The 19,883-nt window shown below is 34.6% G+C and overlaps 1 protein-coding gene across 1 annotated transcript in view; it reads left to right on the top strand.

Annotated features, from left to right (window-relative positions):
- Positions 1–19,883, top strand: part of MDGA2 (MAM domain containing glycosylphosphatidylinositol anchor 2) — an 835,187-nt gene that overhangs the window by 358,984 nt on the left and 456,320 nt on the right. The window contains exon 2 of the mRNA XM_045848684.1: positions 5,819–5,958. Within this exon, the coding sequence (XP_045704640.1) occupies positions 5,819–5,958 (140 nt within the window). The remainder of the gene's footprint in view (positions 1–5,818; positions 5,959–19,883) is intronic.

Raw genomic sequence — 19,883 nt, 5'->3', positions numbered from 1 at the left:
TCCAGAGAATAGTTAGATCAGTTATTTGAGTCATTTGCCAACATATAAGCTTTTACAATTCTTAGAAGACAGGAAACTCCTCGTACTAAACCTATTACTGTCAAATAATGGTATGTGCTTCAGGGACAGTGCCTGTTACTGGAAAAAGCTTCTCCATCAAAAACAATTCTCTTGTAAGTCCTGACTCCCACAAAGCCCTCCATTATTTTGTCTCAGAGCTCCTTATCTCAAGCCTCTCCCACTAATGAGTGATATAGGGCTCATAGAGATTACGAGATTATCTTTTATTTAAAAATCATCTTCTTTTACCTCGTTAACCAGAGTATAAACTTTGGTGCATCTTAGGTTTTTTCCCCTCACCTCCCCATTCAGCCAACACCAAGTTTGTCTAACAAGATCTCTAACATGGTTCTCCCTCCTCACTTTCATTCCCAGGACTATGCACTCTCTCTCTTATGTCTAGAGACATGATGGCAAGGTGACAGAGTAGTATCAATGTCAAGGTCCAGAACAAATTGTGAACTACATCGTCTATATTTTACTGTAGTTATTTCTTATACAGTGCACACAGTCTTTTATAGATGTACCTTTGAACACACCATTTCCTTTCTCTGAAATGTCCTTTTCCTTTTGTTCCTACCACATGCATCTTTTCACACTACGTTAAATGTCACTGGCTTTGTGAAACATGTTAGAAACCCCCAGGCAGATTTTTCTCATGCTCTAATTTATTCTTTTACAACGCTTGTGACTGTCTTTTGCTAGTGTACCTATCCTGTTCAACTGTAATCATTTTTTTCTTTTGTTTTTAATAAATTGGACAGACCAAATAGGCTGTAGAAGGCACAGTTCACAGCACTAATTAATCTTCACATCCCCAGAACACAACCTTGTGTATGATCTATAGCAATCGCTCAAAAAATATATGCCTGAAAGTCTGTATATGAGATAAAAGGCTGAAAATGCTCCTGGTGATTGCCACTAGAAAATAATTTATATTCTTTTTCCAACAGAAGACAGACAGAATTTGGTTTAACTTTCAAAAGTATATTCTAACAAGATAAGAAAATGTCTCTCTTTTGTCCTTTTAGGCTGAACTCTTGAACCCAAGCACAGCTTACTCAAAGGGGGTTGATGCGATTAGTGTTAGGAAAGATTTTATGTAATGAGATTTGGTATACTGCAAGCAAATTTGGATGAATATGAGTCTCATGCAATATTTTAACATTTTAACTTATTGCTGACTTTACAGGGCAAAGGAGATCATAACCTTTAGTCCAATTTTAGGATGATGAATTGAGGCTTTTTCCAGAAATGCAGAGGATAAAATGCATCTTGCTTCAGACACAGTATAGAAAATTGTATTTATATTTAAAGAGAGTAAATACAGTGGCACAATAGTTGATATTTAGCTAAAATATGAGATTGGTGTCAAATAGTGATATTTCCTAAAACAAATGATAAGTTAATTACTAAATACCTATTCTGTGCTTTGAATTATGTGATATGGGACAGATGCCAATAAAAGATGCTTCTCTTGGCAAGGTACTAACTTAATAACAAGTAAGAATGGGAAGAAAATGAGAATAGCTGGGCAGTACATAACTCCTGGAAAAAAGAAAAGAAAATCATTGCTAAGTAATTCAAGAAGGTGCCAGGAACATTGGTCCATATATGAGTCTGATAATTATAGATAAAGGAACATCATAAGCAAAGACTCTTAAAATTTTAGGGTTCCTTACCTTTACCCTGATGTCAGGCTGATGTTAGAGAGAGGTGGGAGTTCAGGTGGGATAGTAGAAGGACCCTTTACAGAGCACCTAAATGCCATCTAGAGGGATACGGACGCTGAAATGTCATTGGCAGACATAGATTCTTAGGCAGGAAAAAGACACAAAGATAATAAAAATTACAAAAGATTTTGGCAGTTGTAAGATTTCATGGATTTGACAGGGACCAGAGGCAAGATGGTGAATTGGGACAGTGTTTATTGGTCATGTTTAGAGCAATTACACTATTTTTATTGTTGATCTAGTTATGGTGCTGTGAGTATTTCATGAACAGTTTCTCAATCTTTTTTATTCCTGAAATCTAGTCTAGGTCTAGTGTGGGAGTTATTTAGAACTCTAATTTTATTTTATTTTAATGCATAGTTTTCACAACATGCAGTAGTGAAAAGACCAAATGACCACTGATTCTGGTCTTATTTGAGCCATACTAACTGCAGACCTGTGGCCAGTTCACAGTGTCAAGGGGACAAAGAAATTAATTTTCTTTCTGACCTTCTAAATTATTCTGGCTGGATTAATAATCAAATTGACATGAGACAGATTAGCAGGAAAAAATGACCAAATTTATTAGGTATGTACATATAAGTGTTCTATATGAACATGAGACCCTAGGACAGATCTGGAGTTAAAAGGCTTATATGTCATCTTGAGCTAAGGAGAAGCATGGGGGTTGTGGTTTGGGACTTCAAAGGGAAAGAAGGCAATTAACATGGAGATATAAAAGCAAAAGTTCGGTAGACAAAGGTTTGCAGGGAGATCTTTAACAATGGGCCAAAGAGAAATCTTTGGTCAAATGGGGCCTTTCTGGCTCCTCCCTGACAATCACCCACAGGCTCACATTATACTACAGTCACCTATAATGGTAGTGCTTCCCTGGGGCAGGTCCTCCATCTAAGGTCCTCTAGGCAGTTAGAAGGTCAGTGGATTTTCCTGAGGCTTTGTTTCTTAAAAACAACCAGCCTAAAATGATCAATATCCCACAAGGCATATTTTGGGATGGCAAGTCCTGCTTCCTTTCAGTGTCCTCAGACTTTACTTCCCTATGTGGAAATAAGAACATTGAACTGGATGAGCTCTAAGACCTTTTAGGCTGAGCTTTCTGCAGAGCAAAAGAGTTAATGGAAGCTTCCAGAATGTTCACTTTATCATTGAGCAGCTGAAGTACTGAGCACAGTATATATAAAACATTTTAAATTTATTTTTCATTTTTCAGTTACAGTTGACACATAATATTATATGAGTTGGAGATGCACAACATAGCGATTAGACATGTATATACCTTAAAAGTGATCATCCCAACGTTCTTATTACCGTCTGGCATTGGGCACCACACATACTTGCTACAATATTATTGACCATATTCCCTATGCTGGACTGTATATCCCTGTGACCATTTTTATAGCTGGAAATTTGTTCTTAATCCCTTTCACTTTTTTTACCCATTCCTCCCAACCTGAAGTACTTAGAGTATATTTTAATGCATACTAGGAAAAATACATCTTCAATGCTTAAAATATGGGAGAATCCTTGACCCTCCTATAAAATAGGTGGTAGGTTCATGATTACAGTATATAGACAATTACCTTTTCCAAGAATGTGTTAAAATGTAGAAGAAAAAGAGAATAAAATTAACCCTTGTGAATGAACACAATGTGCTGACTGTATAATTTAAATGGTTTAAATAAGCTACTTATTTGCATAATGATACTTTGGAAAGATATATCTTAAAAATAGCAGTACTATTCATTGACTTGAAATTAAAACAAAAATAACAAGTGTAAATTAGTCTGGAAAGGATGTCATGTTACTACATAATTAGATCTATTAATAAACATGTGGGTCATCACTTATTAAGTACAATTTGGCACAGAAATGTATTTCAAAGTAATGAATCTATATTTTCTATTTAATGATTTTCTATTTATAGTTTACAAGTATAGATTAATTGTCATCAGTTTGTTAACTTCTGTAATATGTAGGCAGCTATTTACTGTAAAATAAGTTACTCTTCAATATCACTTGTCTTAATTGAAGTTTAAATTTGATCACGGAAGGAAATTAGTTGAAGGAAACATTGTATGAAATACATCAGGACACCAGAGAAACTCTGCAGATAAGGATTTCTAATGTCATAACACTAAACAAATTATTACAGTGTCTAGACAGATTCCAAAGACATGGTGGAATATTTTTGATAAATTGATTTTATTGAACAAAAAAAGATTTGTTTATGCACCGTTTAGTTTTTTAAACTAGTGAAATGGTGCATAGTATGAAGTTTAGTTATTTGAAAAAAATTTGTAAAAAAGGATATTTTATCCATTCAAGTATTTTACTTCAGTCAACAAATATTTATAAGATCCAGAAAATCATTTCTGATAAGCTGATCTATGTAGCACTGTTATGTCATTATCAGGGATGTTTGGTGAACATGCAGATTCTTGGGGTTTTCTGCACACACACAGTTCTCCGTGCATGTCTCTGAGTTCCTGGACGGTTTATCATGCATACTGAATGTAGAAACTACTGTTCTAGAAATACTTTTCATTCATATCCTACTGTTGGAAATGTTTACATGTCATTTGACACTGAGTATTGGGGAGTGGAATTCTGAATTTGAAAGTTGGAGAACAGGACTCTAATTGGGTATCCAGAAAGATATCAAAATGATCAGTTATTTTATTATTTATAAGTAGCTTTTTTATTTTTCAGTTTCTGTTTGAAATGAGAAGGATAATATTAAAGTATGTATTTTTCTGTGATTAAAATCTATTTGTTCTATACATTTCCATCATATAAAACAAAGTATTACATAGTGGAATCTTGTTTTTAAGTTTTCAGAACATAGATTTTCCCAGAAGTTTTTCCATAAGTTAGACTTATAAAATCATTTTATCTCTTCCATAGAATCACCAAGTTTACTTTCAAATTCTATGGAATCAATGATCCTTTTAGAGTTAAAATAAAAATTTCAAACTTGTAAGCCTTAATTTGTAAGCAATCACAGCCTCTGTTAATACCACTGCTGTTTAGGCTGAGATTGCTACCAGGAAATTCTTGGCATTACTCATGTCTTTAACATGTCGGTATATATAGCCTTTCCACTGGCTTTTGATTAAGATGAGTTTCTCTTTCACTCCCAAATGTATTATAAACAAAAACACTGCACTCATAAAAGGGAATGATCTCCATTTTTGCAGCCAGTAGATGATGGCAATCTCCTTGATGACAGGAAATATCTTATTATGTAAGTTTGTCATGACCTGAAGCGTTTTTGCATGTGTTGGCTTTGCAGTGATGTGTGAACCCATGAGAGCCAATCAAGTTTTACTGATTTACATGGCCCTGAAACAGGAGAGAATTATTCATACTGGTCAGCTTCATGAGAACTAAGTCTCTTTTGAATAAGAATTTGTACTTAGGCTTCAATGATATATTGACTTTTTCAGTGGCTTAATTCAATAATCATCATTTGCTCATATCACTACAGGAGTCTATAAAAATTGAAAACTAAGTAAGTGTTCAGTTCCTGATAATCAAATGTTTTCATTCCTTAGCTTCATGTTTGCACCAAAGGGCTTAAAAAATTTATAGAAAAATGACAGACTCTTCAATTCAAAGTCCTTTTTTTTGTAACCAACGGTCTCCTTTTGCACTACCTAGTATTTGGACAACACCCTTTACTATATTAAAATTTGCTTTTCAGAAAGGAAGGGGACCTTGCACATTTTTGCAATCAAATTTTATCATGTGTTTTTGTAATGATGGAGATTTTCTGAGTTACCAGTTTTCTCTCACCACTCTATTCCCTCTTGACATATTCAGAATGTCTTGGTGACTTTTAAATAAATTTCAAGCTTTCTGTCCATAGCAAAATTTTTAATCCTTCAGGGATTCTCAAAGTGTTAAGATTGATGGATTTGATTCTGATAAATTCTAATAAGAATTGCTCTTAAAATGAGGATGATTCATGGGAAGATGGTTTACTTATCTTTTTATGTATCTTGTCTCTCTTCCTGACTCAACAGCTCCCCCCACGGTTCGTATTGTCCATTCAGGCTTGGCCTGTAACATTGAGGAAGAGCGCTACTCTGAGAGAGTCTACACTATACGGGAAGGAGAAACCCTTGAATTGACCTGTCTAGTCACTGGACATCCACGTCCACAGGTGAGTCTGAACCGTGACACTGGGGAAGACTCTCTTTTAGTTTGTGTGTGTGTGAAATTCAGTTAGGGGGTGTAATACAGTATAAGGATGGTGACTGTTGAACATTCAACCTTGAAGTATTTGTGTGGATTTAAAAAAAGATTTTTGTTTTGATATGATGAGAAATTTGGAAGACATTTCTAAGAAAGCTGTTAAAAAGAAAACTACAACTATATCTTAGTAAGATAACAACTCATATAACAATTCGTTTATTTTAGAATGTGGAACATGACCTCATGATGACCTAATTTCTGTTGAGGAGGCATTCATCTATTCTGGAAACTGTGATGCACTAGGTCATATGTACTTTCCTTACACCTTCTCATTATAGCCATAGGAAATTTTGGAAAACAAATGTTTGTAGGTGTTATGTGCATTCACACACTCAGAGTCATGACTTAGAGCTTTTTAAAGCTAATTTATTAGCAGGAGCAGATATCGGCACTTTCAAAGGGCACTAAAATTAGAAAAATGAGCAAAGAAAAATCTGTAGGAGTCAAAGAAAGGGTTACTATAAGATAATATGGAAAACTATGTATCTAGCCCTGGCTGGAGTAGCTCAGTGGATTGAGCACGGGCTGCAAACCAAAGTGTCGCAGGTTCAATTCCCAGTCAGGGTATATGCTTGGGTTGCAGGCCATGACCCCCAGAAACCGCACATTGATGTTTCTCTCTCTCTCTCTTTCTCCCTCCCTTCCCTCTCTAAAAATAAATAAATAATTTTTTAAAAAAGAAAAGAAAACTATGTATCTATAATGAAATTTTTTTTCAGGTACATTCAGGATGTTTTATTCATGATTTGCCAGTTTTTAGTTCTATGTTTAACCTGACCAGTTCAAAGCATACATTGGTAATAAGCACAAACACTATGATGGAAAAGTCTCATTTAGTAGACAAAGTTACATATTTTAAGTTTTTGTGTTACAGAAAAAAATTCGGATCACACAAAAAAATTCAGATCACATAGGGAAAAGTAAAGACCAATGTGGAAAGGGGGATCAAATGGTGATGGGAGGAAACTTGACTCAGGGTAGTAAACGCACAATACACTGTACATCTGATGTGTTACCAAATTGTACTCCTGAAACCTGTGTCATGCCAGTAAATCCCATTAAAGAAAGCAATGCGGAGATTTTGTGAGCCATTGTTTTAAGCTTGTCTTTTGCTCTGACCTTCCATAGAGCTTAATACTCAAGAATATTATGATTCTACCATTCTGACACTGAAGAAAAATAAAAATAAGTATGGTAAAATACATTTTATAAAACTCATGCTGTTGGTAATATGGAAAACTAAAAAAGTAACCTAGAAAAAAACAAAAAAATGTTTAAAATATTGTAATTCATAATGGCTAAAATTGCAAATTATAACATTTGCTATTAACTGAAAATTGATTAAAGAATAAGTTGTCTTAATAAAATTGATTTCTACAAATTTGACCCAATATAATTAGACTTTGTAGAAAAATTGCAAACCTGAACATGTAAGAACATAAATAAATAATTGTTAAAAGTTGATATAGACAGAGAAGCTAACATGGAAAGGATTTTTAAAATTTATACAGAAAACAATGGAGTCCAGTGAAAATAATTTTACTAAAATTAAAAAATAGCATTAACTTGAGAATATTATGTCAAAGAAAATTTAGTATAGTTATCATTTAATTATAAGTTCTTTGTTTATATATGTGTGTATGTGTATATATGTACACACTCAGCATATATATATATACAGACAACAGTTTATATATATAACTGCAGTGTATGTGTGTGTGTGTGTGTGTGTGTGTGGGTGGGTGTGTGTGTATATATGTATCAGACTGCAGTTTAAATATATATATAAAATAAGAATTCTAGCCCTGGCTGGCATAGCTCAGTGGATTGAGCACAGGCTGTGAACCAAAGCATTGGAGGTTCGATTCCCAGTCAGGGCACGTGCCTGGGTTGCAGGCCACGGCCCCCAGCAACCACACATTGATGTTTCTCTCTCTCTCTCTCTCTCCCTCCCTTCCATCTCTAAAAATAAATAAATAAAATCTTTAAAAAAAAGAATTCCAGAATCAAAAAGTTGGGATCAAAACAAGAGAGCCAAAACAAACCTAGAAGAAGCCACAAGCTGCTTTATGAGAGGGAATTTATGGCAAGAGAAGACTCATTGATGCTTGCATTATTCCCACACTGAGTGTGCCAAATTCTGCATTCTGAACTCCAAATTTTACTTACAAATGTAACTTCTTATCTCTGATTTTAAGTTATCCCAGCTGTTCTGCTCCTTCTGCCTCCACCCTTATGTTCCCTTAATATTAGAAATTTCTTATTTTCCCCATATATCTTCCCTCTCATGCTAGGGTGCATCTTTTGATCTCTGACTGATCTAAAATAAGTTCTGATACAAAGGAGTAGAGCATCACTTTCTATATTTTTCCTAAGCAATTCCATTTTTGGAAATATCTCAGTGTGCTCTGAAATTCACAAAAATTTATTGTTCAGTATTGTTATTTCTTCATTCCTAGAAGTAATTCATGTGTTTGCAGGTGAATAAGTTTCAGCTCATATTGCCAGTCTGAAAAATTAATTGGACCACTTCTTTGTCAACAAACTGTATAAGGAACGCTGACAGAACAGCTGGGCCTTGGCAGCTTGGCCAAACACTGAAGGGCATGCTGTTGGCAGCTGGTCCTGAGGGTGGTTTTTCTTGGCTGATACCATGAAGCTGGAATGGTTTTCTTGTTGCTTACTCTAATCCGAATATGATAAGAGTTGAAAATGCAGTGGAGGAGAGATTTCTTAATCTGTTGCATGTTCTGGGGCAATGAGAGTCACAAAGATTTCCATTTTCAGAAATATTCAAAGGCAGCATTTTTTTAATTAAAAAATAATTTAAAAATATGTTGTTTGGCAATGTATAGTGGTCTGAGGATATTAATGAATCCAAGGGAAATACAGTAAGTGAAGAAGAGGTGAATTCAATGCAGTAGTTAAGAGTACAACATTGGAATCAGACTGCCTGTGTACACATACCCCTGGACTCTCCATGACTACTAGTGTGACCTTGGGGAAGTTGTTTAACCTTTTTGCTCTCTGCACCTCAGTTTTATCTATATAATAGGGATGATGGTATTCATCATATTTTATCACAGATCCTTTTTGGTACTTAAATGTATATTATAACTATATATAGTTATATAGTTACAATGTATGTACATGTATTATGTATATATACACATGCATAATGTATACATGCACATACATACATACTTGGCACATAATAAGCAATATATAGTCACATAATAAAAAATGTTGACTTTTACTGTTTTTAAGTAATTTATGCTTAACCTCTGAGTTCTAGAATCGAATATATGGGCATGAAAATAAGTAGATTTAAAAAATGGTTCTTAGCATTCTTATAGTCTAAATTAGAGTTATTTAAATAAATTTCAATATGTTCTCATTTTAATGGTCTGCAAAGACTTTATATCTGTTTATTAGCTTTTTTTTAGCATGGAAGCACTAAAACTACTTTCAGATTACCTTGTTTAAATAGGGCTTATTATAAAGGTGCATGGGAAGTTAAAGAAAGGAGGTGTTTGCCAGTAAATTTACCAACCTAATATTACCTTTAGACACCCTCTCTCTCTCCCTCCATCCCTCCCTCCCTCTCCTCCTTTTTCTCTCTTGCTCAGTATTATCAAACTGAAAATAAGTAAATTTTGAATGTAGTCTTCTTGTAAATGCCTTTAATGATAGAATATTTGACATGAATATTCCCCTTCAGTTTGCCACCCACCTCCCAGAGACAGATACCAAGTAGTTTGGTATATCATCTTCCTTCCGTGATTGGTGGTTTTGCATAAATATAATTATATATGTTTTTCATGTTTTTATTTTTTAAGATTTTATTTATTTATTTTTAGAGAGAGAGGAAGGGAAGGAGAGAAAGCAGGAGGGAAATATTGGTGTGCAAGAGATACACTGATTGGTTGCCTTTTCCTAGTTCCCAAATGGGGACCTGGCCTGCAACCCACACATGTGCCCTGACTGGGAATCCACCAGTGACCTTCTGGTTCACAAGCCATCACTCTGTCCATTGAGCCACACCAACTAGGGCTGTCTATTCATTTTTAAAAAATAATAGATAATGAAAAGTATTATTCTATGAGTAGAATTTTTTACTTGACTGTGTGTTCAAATGAGCAAGTACAGATCCAGTATAGTGGTTCTCAGAGTGTGATCCCTGGAAAGAACTTGTTAAAATGAAAATTCTCAGGCCCATCATGTCTGAAACCCCTGCTTTAGGGCCAACAACAGGCTTATGTTTTTGCTGGCCTTCCAGAAAATTCTGATGTATGCTAAATTTTGAAAGCCATTGATTTAGATCATTATCTTCACAAAGGCTGGATTGTACTTTGTATAGGTGCACTGCATTCTACTGCACGGGTGCATTAAACATTTGTAATTACTACCATGTTGTTCAACATCAAACTACTCAAAGATTTCACTATCTCAAACAATAATTTGATGAACACTCTATTAAGTGTGTATGTTTATATACGTTTTAATACATGTATGTCAGCATTGGTGTAGGATAATTTCCTTTCTCAAAATGGAATTATTTAGACAAACTTGAAAGTGACTTTTACTTCCTTAGCACACATGAATCTTTTTAAGGTTTTGTCACTTTGGTATGTGAAAGTAAATTATACACTAGTACAGTAAAATTAGGGGGGAAGGGTTTTCAAGAACAACTATAAAGGACACATAGACAAAACCAAGGGGGGATGGAAACAGGAGAGAGAGGAGAGATGGCTGGGGTGTGGGAGGAGTGGTAGGGGATAAATGCAGACAACTGTACTTGAACAACAATAAAATAATTTTAAAAATAAATTTGCATTTTTTAAAAATTTATTTTTAGAGAGGGAAGGGAGGGAGGGAGAGAGAGAGGGGGAGAGAGAGAGAGAGAAAGAGAAACATGAATGTGCGGTTGCTGGGGGCTGTGGCCTGCAACCCTGGCATGTGCCCTGGCAGGGAATCGAACCTGCGATACTTTGGTTTGTAGCCCACACTCAATCCACTGAGCTACGCCAGCCAGGGCTAAATTTTCATTTTTTAAATCACTAGCCAATTTGAACATTTTCCCACATAAGTCCAAATATATCAATAATTTGTTCATCTTCTTTTCCTATTGATAGTTCTTATCTACTTCTATTTTATTGGTTTGCAGCTTGTTTTCCTGTTGACCTGTACTATATTTTATTACTAATTATATTACATAATTAAATTAAATCTGATGCACATATTGCAAATTTTACCTTCCACTGTGTTGTCTTTTAATATTGTGTATGTTATTTTTATTCAGGGTTTTTGTTTTTAAAAGATGAATTATGTATTGAATGCTGGCCTGCAACCTGAAAGGTCCCTGGTTCAATTCCCAGTCTAGGGCACATGCCTGGGTTGGGGGCCTGGTCGCCAATGGGGAATGTGAGTGAGAAGCAACCACACACTGATGTTTCTCTCCCTCTGTTTCACCCTCCCTTCCCTTCTGTCTAAAAACAAATAAATAAAATCTTTTTTAAAAGATGCATTATTTAATCATTTTATTTTGGGCTTCTAAATGTTGTACTCATTTTAAGAAGTTCTCTTTCATTTGAATACATCTCACATTGTATGCTTTTTACTTAACAACTTATAGTCATTTTTATATTCAATCATTTAATCATCAGGAAATAGTTTTGTACATAATACAAAATATTAGTTTAATGTCATCTGTATTTCTTGTCACTCTCTCACTCTGCCCTAATCCGTACAGGATAGGCAACATTGCACACTACAGCCTTAAAATGCTATTCTCTCTCTTTTTAAAAAAATTGAGGTATAATTGACATATAACTATATTATTTTCAGGTGTACAATGAGAAAAATACTGTTTTATTATAATGTGTATAAAGTGAGGATCTTTGAAATTGTGTTAATAAGAAACAAGGGTAAGCATATTTGGGAAGCTGGAAGATATTGACCTTTCCTTCTCTCTTTCTTTTTTAAAGATTTTATTTATTTATTTATTTTTAGAGAGAAGGGAAGGGAAAGAGAAAGACAGGAAGAGAAACAACAATGTGTAGTTGCCTCTCACATGCCCCCTACTGGAAACCTGACCCACAACCCAGGCATATGCCCTGACTGGGAATTGAACCCATGACCCTTTGGTTCACAGCCTGTGGTCAATCCACCGAGCTATACCAGCCAGGGCCCCTCCTTCTCTTTGAAACAAAACAAAACAAAAGAAAATTAAAGTGCATCAATCAAAACAGCTCCACTTTCATGAGTTGGCTTTCTGGATAAGATTTTATCTGAATAATATATTTCATCACTAAAATATTTTTGAAAACCACTCTTTAAAAATACATATGTATATCTAAACACTAATCTAAAAAACATTAAAACTCTATACTAATTTATTATAGTTCATCTCTATGGAGTATTTGCATTTTGGAAAGAAGAAAAGACTAGTCGGCAAGACCATTTTTCAATTTTATAATAGGATCATATTCAGTCATTTAATTGCTATATAAATATATCCTTGACTATTAGGACTGTTGTAGATTTATTGATGTTTTTATTCTTATTAATTTTCTATACCAGTTCTAAAGTGATAATCATATAATGAAGATTTTAGTGAATTTTGGTAGCAAGTTCTTCAGGCTGAAACCATTAGTGCTAGCTAAGTGTTGTACTTCGCAAATATTTTATATATCTTGCTTCATATTTCCATTTTTTCTAGTTCAGCTATTAAATTTTTAAAAATACTATTACTGCATGCACATGAAAAATAGACATTAGATTTATGTTCAATTAAATAGGCAGAGTTAGGGTATGCTATCTAATCAGACATAACCAAATATTACATTTGTTCCTTCTTGTGGTTTAAAGAATTTAATATAATTCACTTTTAAAAATATGTAATAAATCTATCTAGACTGGACCTGTCTGCTACATCACGTGAGAGACTCCAACTAAAAAAAAAAGAAAACTAGTGTTTTTTTAATGAACCCTTTGAAAGGATTTGGGAAAGAGTTTTAGTGAAGCATTCAAAAATTCATTAATCCCAACTTCCATTATCAATAGCTACTTTCACAGTCTCTCCCTCACACACATTCTTTTCTCATCCCCTGACAAAATACAGCTTTATTACATTCTTGGTCACATGGGTAAATACACTCACCACAGTTTGGTTTGAAGGAATCTCTTTCAGTCTTTCTGATGGTTTATGCCATGCATTCAAATAGTTTTGTTTTACTGAATTTTGTGTAGAATATAGAAAGCCTTTTGGGCTCAAAACTTTAATATACTCTCAAACTGCTGATATTTACTCTCAGTCCATCAGCACTATTCAAAGATTTTTAAAATTTTAAAGAAAATCCTCATAAATTTAGAGTCATTTTTGCTCCTTAGAAGATGTGAATTAACTTAGTTATTTCAGAATCATCTTTTATTTAATTCCATGGACAGTCTTATACTTACAAGAAACATTTCTTATATACATTAGACACTTGCTCAAAAAATGTTAATGTTGCCTTGGCCAGGTAGCTCGGTTGGTTAGAGCCCCATCTGCATATGAAATGGTTGCAGGTTTGATCCCAGGTCAGGACACATACAAGAATCAACCAATAAGTGCATAAACAAGTGGAACAACACATCTCATTCTCTCCCTCCCTCTTTCTCTCTCTCTCTCTGTCAAATCAATAAATAAAAGTTAAAAAATGTTAATGTGCCTAATGAGATAATACAGGTGGATCATTTAGTAGAGTGTTTAACAAAAAGTAACTAGTGAGTAAATCATCATACTTGTGATTGAGTGGTTGATAAAAATATTTTCTTTTATAAAATTAGTAATTCTAAGTTTTACTGCCATCACTACACAAAGCAGGTAACCTAATATAGTAGGTAGAGCATTCCTGCCTACATATGACCAAGACCTACTTCAACTCCATTGAAGTTGGTCTTGGTCATATGCCTGGCTTTAACTCATGGATCTTGTGCTATCTCTGACATATATGAGTCTAGATTTTGAGAGTGTTGTGCTAGGGAGAATTTCTGGTGGAAGCACTCTTCCATGACTTGATTTTGATTATCTGTAAGCCAGACCTAGTATGTTGTTATGATGACTGTTTGAAATTTAGACACCCGCAATTATGACTTGCAGTAAGTTCATAGAAATACGTGAATTGCCTTTGAAAAATATTGAAGAAGGTCTCAGAAGACTCAGGGAGGTGAGGATGTTAGCATAGATTCATTATATGAGATTTGTTTTTAAAGATTTCCCAAAGGACAAATCTGCCACTATACAAAATGTATCAGTCAGATGGGTTCTGGCATCTTCATGAAGCTCAGGGTGACTGTCTTCTGCAGACTGGGTCTAAAGGAAGGGATGCTGCCATGGGACTAGGATCTCTAAACTCAGCAGGATGATAGGAATCTGAAATAGAAGCGACTAGTTGGTAACACTTCACCAGCAGATTCAGTGTAGACATGAACAGTGCAATGATCAGCAGTGTCAGAATAACAACCAGATTGCCTTTCACTATAAGGCTATGTGGTGATGGATAATACATTATGGTGTCCTTGGGGATAAAATACAAGGGTACCTCACTAAAGTGGTATGCAACTCCTAAAAATGGACAAAAATGACATCTGGTGGAGATGGTATTGACATTTTCCACTGCAATAAAAAGTTATAACCCCTGATCCAGCTTCCAGACTGAAACTCCTTCACAGAGCCGACACTCAATGTTTAAAAGGAAAACAAGGTTTCTTTGTGTAAAGATCCAGTAAGATCACTAGAAGCTTAAACCAAAAACAAACTGAATTTTTCCGCAAAGGGATTTGTGGTCATCTAACAGAATAATTTTTACTGAAGAAAGAGGAATACCAAAACTCTTCGAGGTTCATTGAAGGTACAGAGTATGAGATGGCTTCGAAATCAATGGACTTGTAAAGCCAACACCATCAGAGTTAGGGCTCATGGAATCAGGTGATAAATGGAGCTCTGGACTAGGTAAGTGGATCTATGGTTATTTCTCCAGACTCCCAAGTAACTAATTGGGATGGATGTACTTGGAAGCTGTCAGGATCCTCACATGACTTGTCTGGCCTGTGGGGTAAGTTAGAGTTATTATGGTAGGAAGGATCCAGTGGAATCCTATAAAATGGTTTCTCTTAATACAAATATTAGATCAGAAATAATACTTGATATCAAACTATACCACAAGGCCACTGTAATCAGAACAGTCGTACTGGCATAAGAACAAACAACATAGATCAACAGAACATAATAGAGGGCCCAGAAATAAGCCCATATCTCTATGGTCAATTAATATTTGACAAAGGGGGCACTAGCACACAATGGAGTAAAGATAGACTCTTCAATAATTGGTGCTGGGAGAACTGAACTGGTACATGAAAAAAATGAAACTAGACCACCAACTTACATCTTACATCAGAATAAACTCAAAATGGATAAAAGACTTAAATATAAGTGGTGACATCATCAAAGTCCTAGAGTAAAACCAAGGCATGAAAATTTCAGATATCCCATGTAACAATATTTTTGTCAATATATCCCCTAGGACAAGGGATATAAAGGAAAGAATAAACAAATGGGACTACATCAAATTAAAAAGCCTCTCCACAGCTAAAGAAAACATCATCAAAATGAAAAGGGGACTGACCATATTGGAGACTATATTTACCAATGATACATTGGACAAGGATTTGATCTCCAAAATATGTAAATAACTCATATGACTTTACTCCAGGAACACAAACAACCCAATTTAAAAATGGGCAAAGGACCTGAACATACACTTCTCCAAGGAGGACATACAGAGGGCCCAGAGGCATATGAAAAGATGCTCAACAGCACTAGCCATCAGAGAGATGCAAATTAAAACCACAATGAGATTATAACCATTATTTTATTATAGCAGTTGACATGAAAGAAAATGCTAAAAATTGTCAGAACATTTAAAGAGGAGAGAAGTAAATCAATACCACATATTAACATATAATGGAGAATCTACTGGATGTAATGTTCATAGTTAAACATCATTTTAAGGTGAACATTTACAATTTTAATTTACAAATTATACTGGTGTACATAAATGTTGATGGATTGGATTTTGGATTTTGGTTATTAGAAGAATACTTCTATTGACATAGTGTTAGGTATGTTATTTAACTGGTAGATATCTCAAAGTGGTAGATATTCCACAATATAGGTGATTTTTTCTCAACTATTTAATTTTTTTCCTAGTAGTTATTGAGCTGTCAATAAAATCTAAATGTGTGCATTTTAACATTGTCTAAAGTGAATTTTTTCCTGATGTAGTGATAAATTGATTGATGTATTTTTGATTCTGTATTACATACACACATATAAAGATATATATATTCACTTACATCGATCTACTTAAATACATGTGCATATAAAGATAAATTCATAAAGTATGAGTATTTGGCCACATTGACATGCTGTAAATGATTATTTATAGTTATATTAATTTCAAGTACCTTAGTCTTCCCTTAGCCATACATCCCAAATCCACAGAGGATCTCTGAAATGTAAAAAAGCACCAAACCCTATGTTAGGAAATACAATTTTCTAACAGTATGATTTTTTCTAACAGTAAAATAGAATAATTATAACATAATACGCCATAATAAGAAGTATATTAATATGCGCTCTCTCTCTCTCTCAACTGAGATGGCTACTAAGTGATGTGGGCAGGTACTGTATACAGCATGTACGTGCTGGACAAAGAGATGATTCACGTCCCAGTCAGGACAGAGCAAAAGGGCAGATTTTATCATACTGCTCAGTGCAGTGTGCAATTTAAAACTTATGAATTGTTTATTTGTAGATTTTTCCATTTAATATTTTCAGATCATGGTTGACTACATGTGACTGAAACTATGGAAAGTGAAATCTTGGATCAAAGGGAACTACTGTATTTTGAAAAGGAAGCATGAACACAAGTGTAGTAGTGATCTACTTGTGATCCTATTGAATTAGATGTATCCTCTTCACTTATGGCCAGTACATTAAAGATCCAATTAAGAGAATTGGATTTGTTTGTGTTTTCAAACTTCAATCTAATGGAACATTCCTTAGATTGGCTTCAAAAGATTGAGGTTTGCTACTTACATTTAATAATTTCAATTACAATTATAGAAAGTACTACCTATCCACTTCTATGCTACATAATATTCTGTCAGTGTAATTAATAATCTACACCAATGCTGGTTTAAATACCACCTATGTGTTTCATATTAGTCTCATCATAGTTTTTCCCTGAAATGCTCAGAGATGCTTCAAACAAAATCAATAAGTAATAAAAACCTTTCCATGACCTGAAAAAGTTAACTTATGCTACACAAGGAAAGTGCTTGTAAAATGGACTGAAAAAGGAGAAAATGGTTATTAAGAATGACTCAATCAATTCATTTATAGGTATAGTTAATCTTTTATTTTGATTTTTCTTTTAGTGCCAAGGTCTTAACAAAAACCTAAAAATAACATTTATTTCCCTGACAGTTTTACTTTTTTCCATCAGCAAACATTGATTTCTTCCTTTTTCTGCTTCTCCTGGTACATGAGGAACCACCAAACTGGCTCCTTCTTGTTTACTTACTTGCCGTTGGCAGAAATCATTAAGTGATGCTGGATAAGCTGGAACAGAGCAGAATCCTTAGTTAATTAGTGCTTCTCTGTTGGGAGTCATAGGAATTCTGTATTGTTAAGATTAACTTTTAGGCATCTAGGTTTGCAATATGGTACCAATCTTTTGCATTGAAAATATGTATAGTCAGAACAACTAACCATTTTGAATAACTCTTCACAGTGTTATCAAAAAGATGGATGATACTCAGTAATTTTGGAGTTTCCTGACATTGCACAGAAGCATTATTTGTGTTATATAAAATTCTTGCTAACACAGTTCATCAGATGTATAAATTCTATATCAGCTAATGTCTAATATTAGCCTAAAGGGTTCCCTAATTCCACAATAGTGCAAGTGCCTGCATTGATGACTGTATTGCATTAGTTTTCTAGCACTACTGTAACAAAGTACCACAAACTGAGTAGCATAAAACAACCAAGACTTATTCTCTCACAGTTTTGAAGGCTAGAATTCTGAAATCAATGCATCATAAGGGCCATGCTCCCTCTGAGATTCTAGGATCTTCCCCTAGAATCTTTCCTTGCCTCTTCTCAGCTTCAGGTGGTAGCCAGCCATCCCTGGTGTTCCAAGGCTTTCAGCTGGTCCTTCCAAGTTGTGCTTCAGTCATAGTGTGGGTGTGTGGGTGTGCGCATGTCTTAGAAAGGCATTTTCCTTTTCTTGTAAGGACACTAGTCATATTGGATTGCAGACCTACTTTATTTCAGCACGACCTCATCTTAACTATATATACTGCTGTGTGTCTTAGCCTTGGAGGAAGCTATAGTGCTTTGAATACTGATTTTGTTTGTTATCCCTTCCACTTGTCCATACCCCTTTCCTCTTGGCTAATTAAGTAAATGGCTTGTTTGTCACCTCTTTCTGAAAGTGTTGGTCAAAAATGCTCACTTAAGTGCCCTTTCCATGAGATCCCAGAATACTTGTCCATTTCTTACCATAATAGATCATAGGATCCTGCTTTGTGGAGTGAAAGAAATTTTAGGCTCTAGTTAAACTGCATGATTTCATATTCTACCTTCTGCACTTTCTAGCCCTGTCAATGTGGGTAATTTATTGAACCTCCTTCCCACATGTTTTCCTCATATAAAATGACAATAGTAGTAATTATATAATAAGGTTATCATGGTTAATTAAAATCATTCAAGGAAACACAAAAACTGGAATAATAATAATGATGATAGGAATAATAAAGCAGAACAATCACATTGTTTTTACATTTCTATCTTTCTCAGTGGACTGTAAACTCCTAGAAAACAAAGGACTGGATCTTGCATTCCCATTTTCTATCACGTTAGAGTGAACATATGTCATGATGTGCCTGGACAGTCCTGGCTTATGGCTATTCTGGTATACTAATAAGTGCTATCTTATCTCAGTTTCCAAAAGTGCCCTGCTTTGGAGGATAAAACACATGAGACCATAAATACAAAAGCTTTACACATAGAAGGTTTCAATTACTTATTGAATAAATGAATACAACAGGCATTATCATTTTATGCTAATTGTTTAATACTTTAATGAATTTTGTTTCTTTTTAAAAATCTTGAATTGTGTTTGCTTGTGCCTATATCACTTACCTCTTAGAATTAAACATTTAAGGAAATCTGCAGATATACTGTTGGAAGCTGTATACCTCAGTGCCAGCAAGAATTCATTAAGAGTTGGTTGTCTTGAAGACTTAATGTGTCTTCTCATTTTGCTACCCAGAAAGCATCTAAAGAAATAGGACTTGATAACACAAAGCTATTAAAGGCCTTTAGTCAGAGAAGACTCCACTCTAAACCCTGCATGCCACTTTTGACAATGGTAGACACTTTTAATGACAGATATAACATTGCAACATGGGAATTGTAAGTGACTAGAACGCATTTACAAATATCAGACAAAAATTCTGGTAACTCATTGCTTGAAATTTGTTGATTCATATCAAACTACAAAGTCATAATCCTATGTCTAAATAATATAGATGATGGAAACTTCATTTTCACCCAGAAGGTACAAAATTACTATCAATCAGAAAGTAGAACAGAGTTTGAAAGAGTGCATGCTAAGACATGTTCAACTTTATATAGATAACTAGCCCTGATTAATTTTGCTAGAAGCCTCTGTTATTCATATGGTGCAAAACAGAAACCCCAGAGGTAGAGTTAGTCCC

This window comes from Phyllostomus hastatus, unplaced genomic scaffold (assembly GCF_019186645.2).
Source record: "Phyllostomus hastatus isolate PE091 unplaced genomic scaffold, TTU_PhHast_1.1 phas_contig_62, whole genome shotgun sequence".
Lineage (NCBI taxonomy): Eukaryota > Metazoa > Chordata > Mammalia > Chiroptera > Phyllostomidae > Phyllostomus > Phyllostomus hastatus.
The sequence above is the reverse complement of the archived record's forward strand: the minus strand, read 5'-3'. Positions and strand labels throughout refer to the sequence as shown.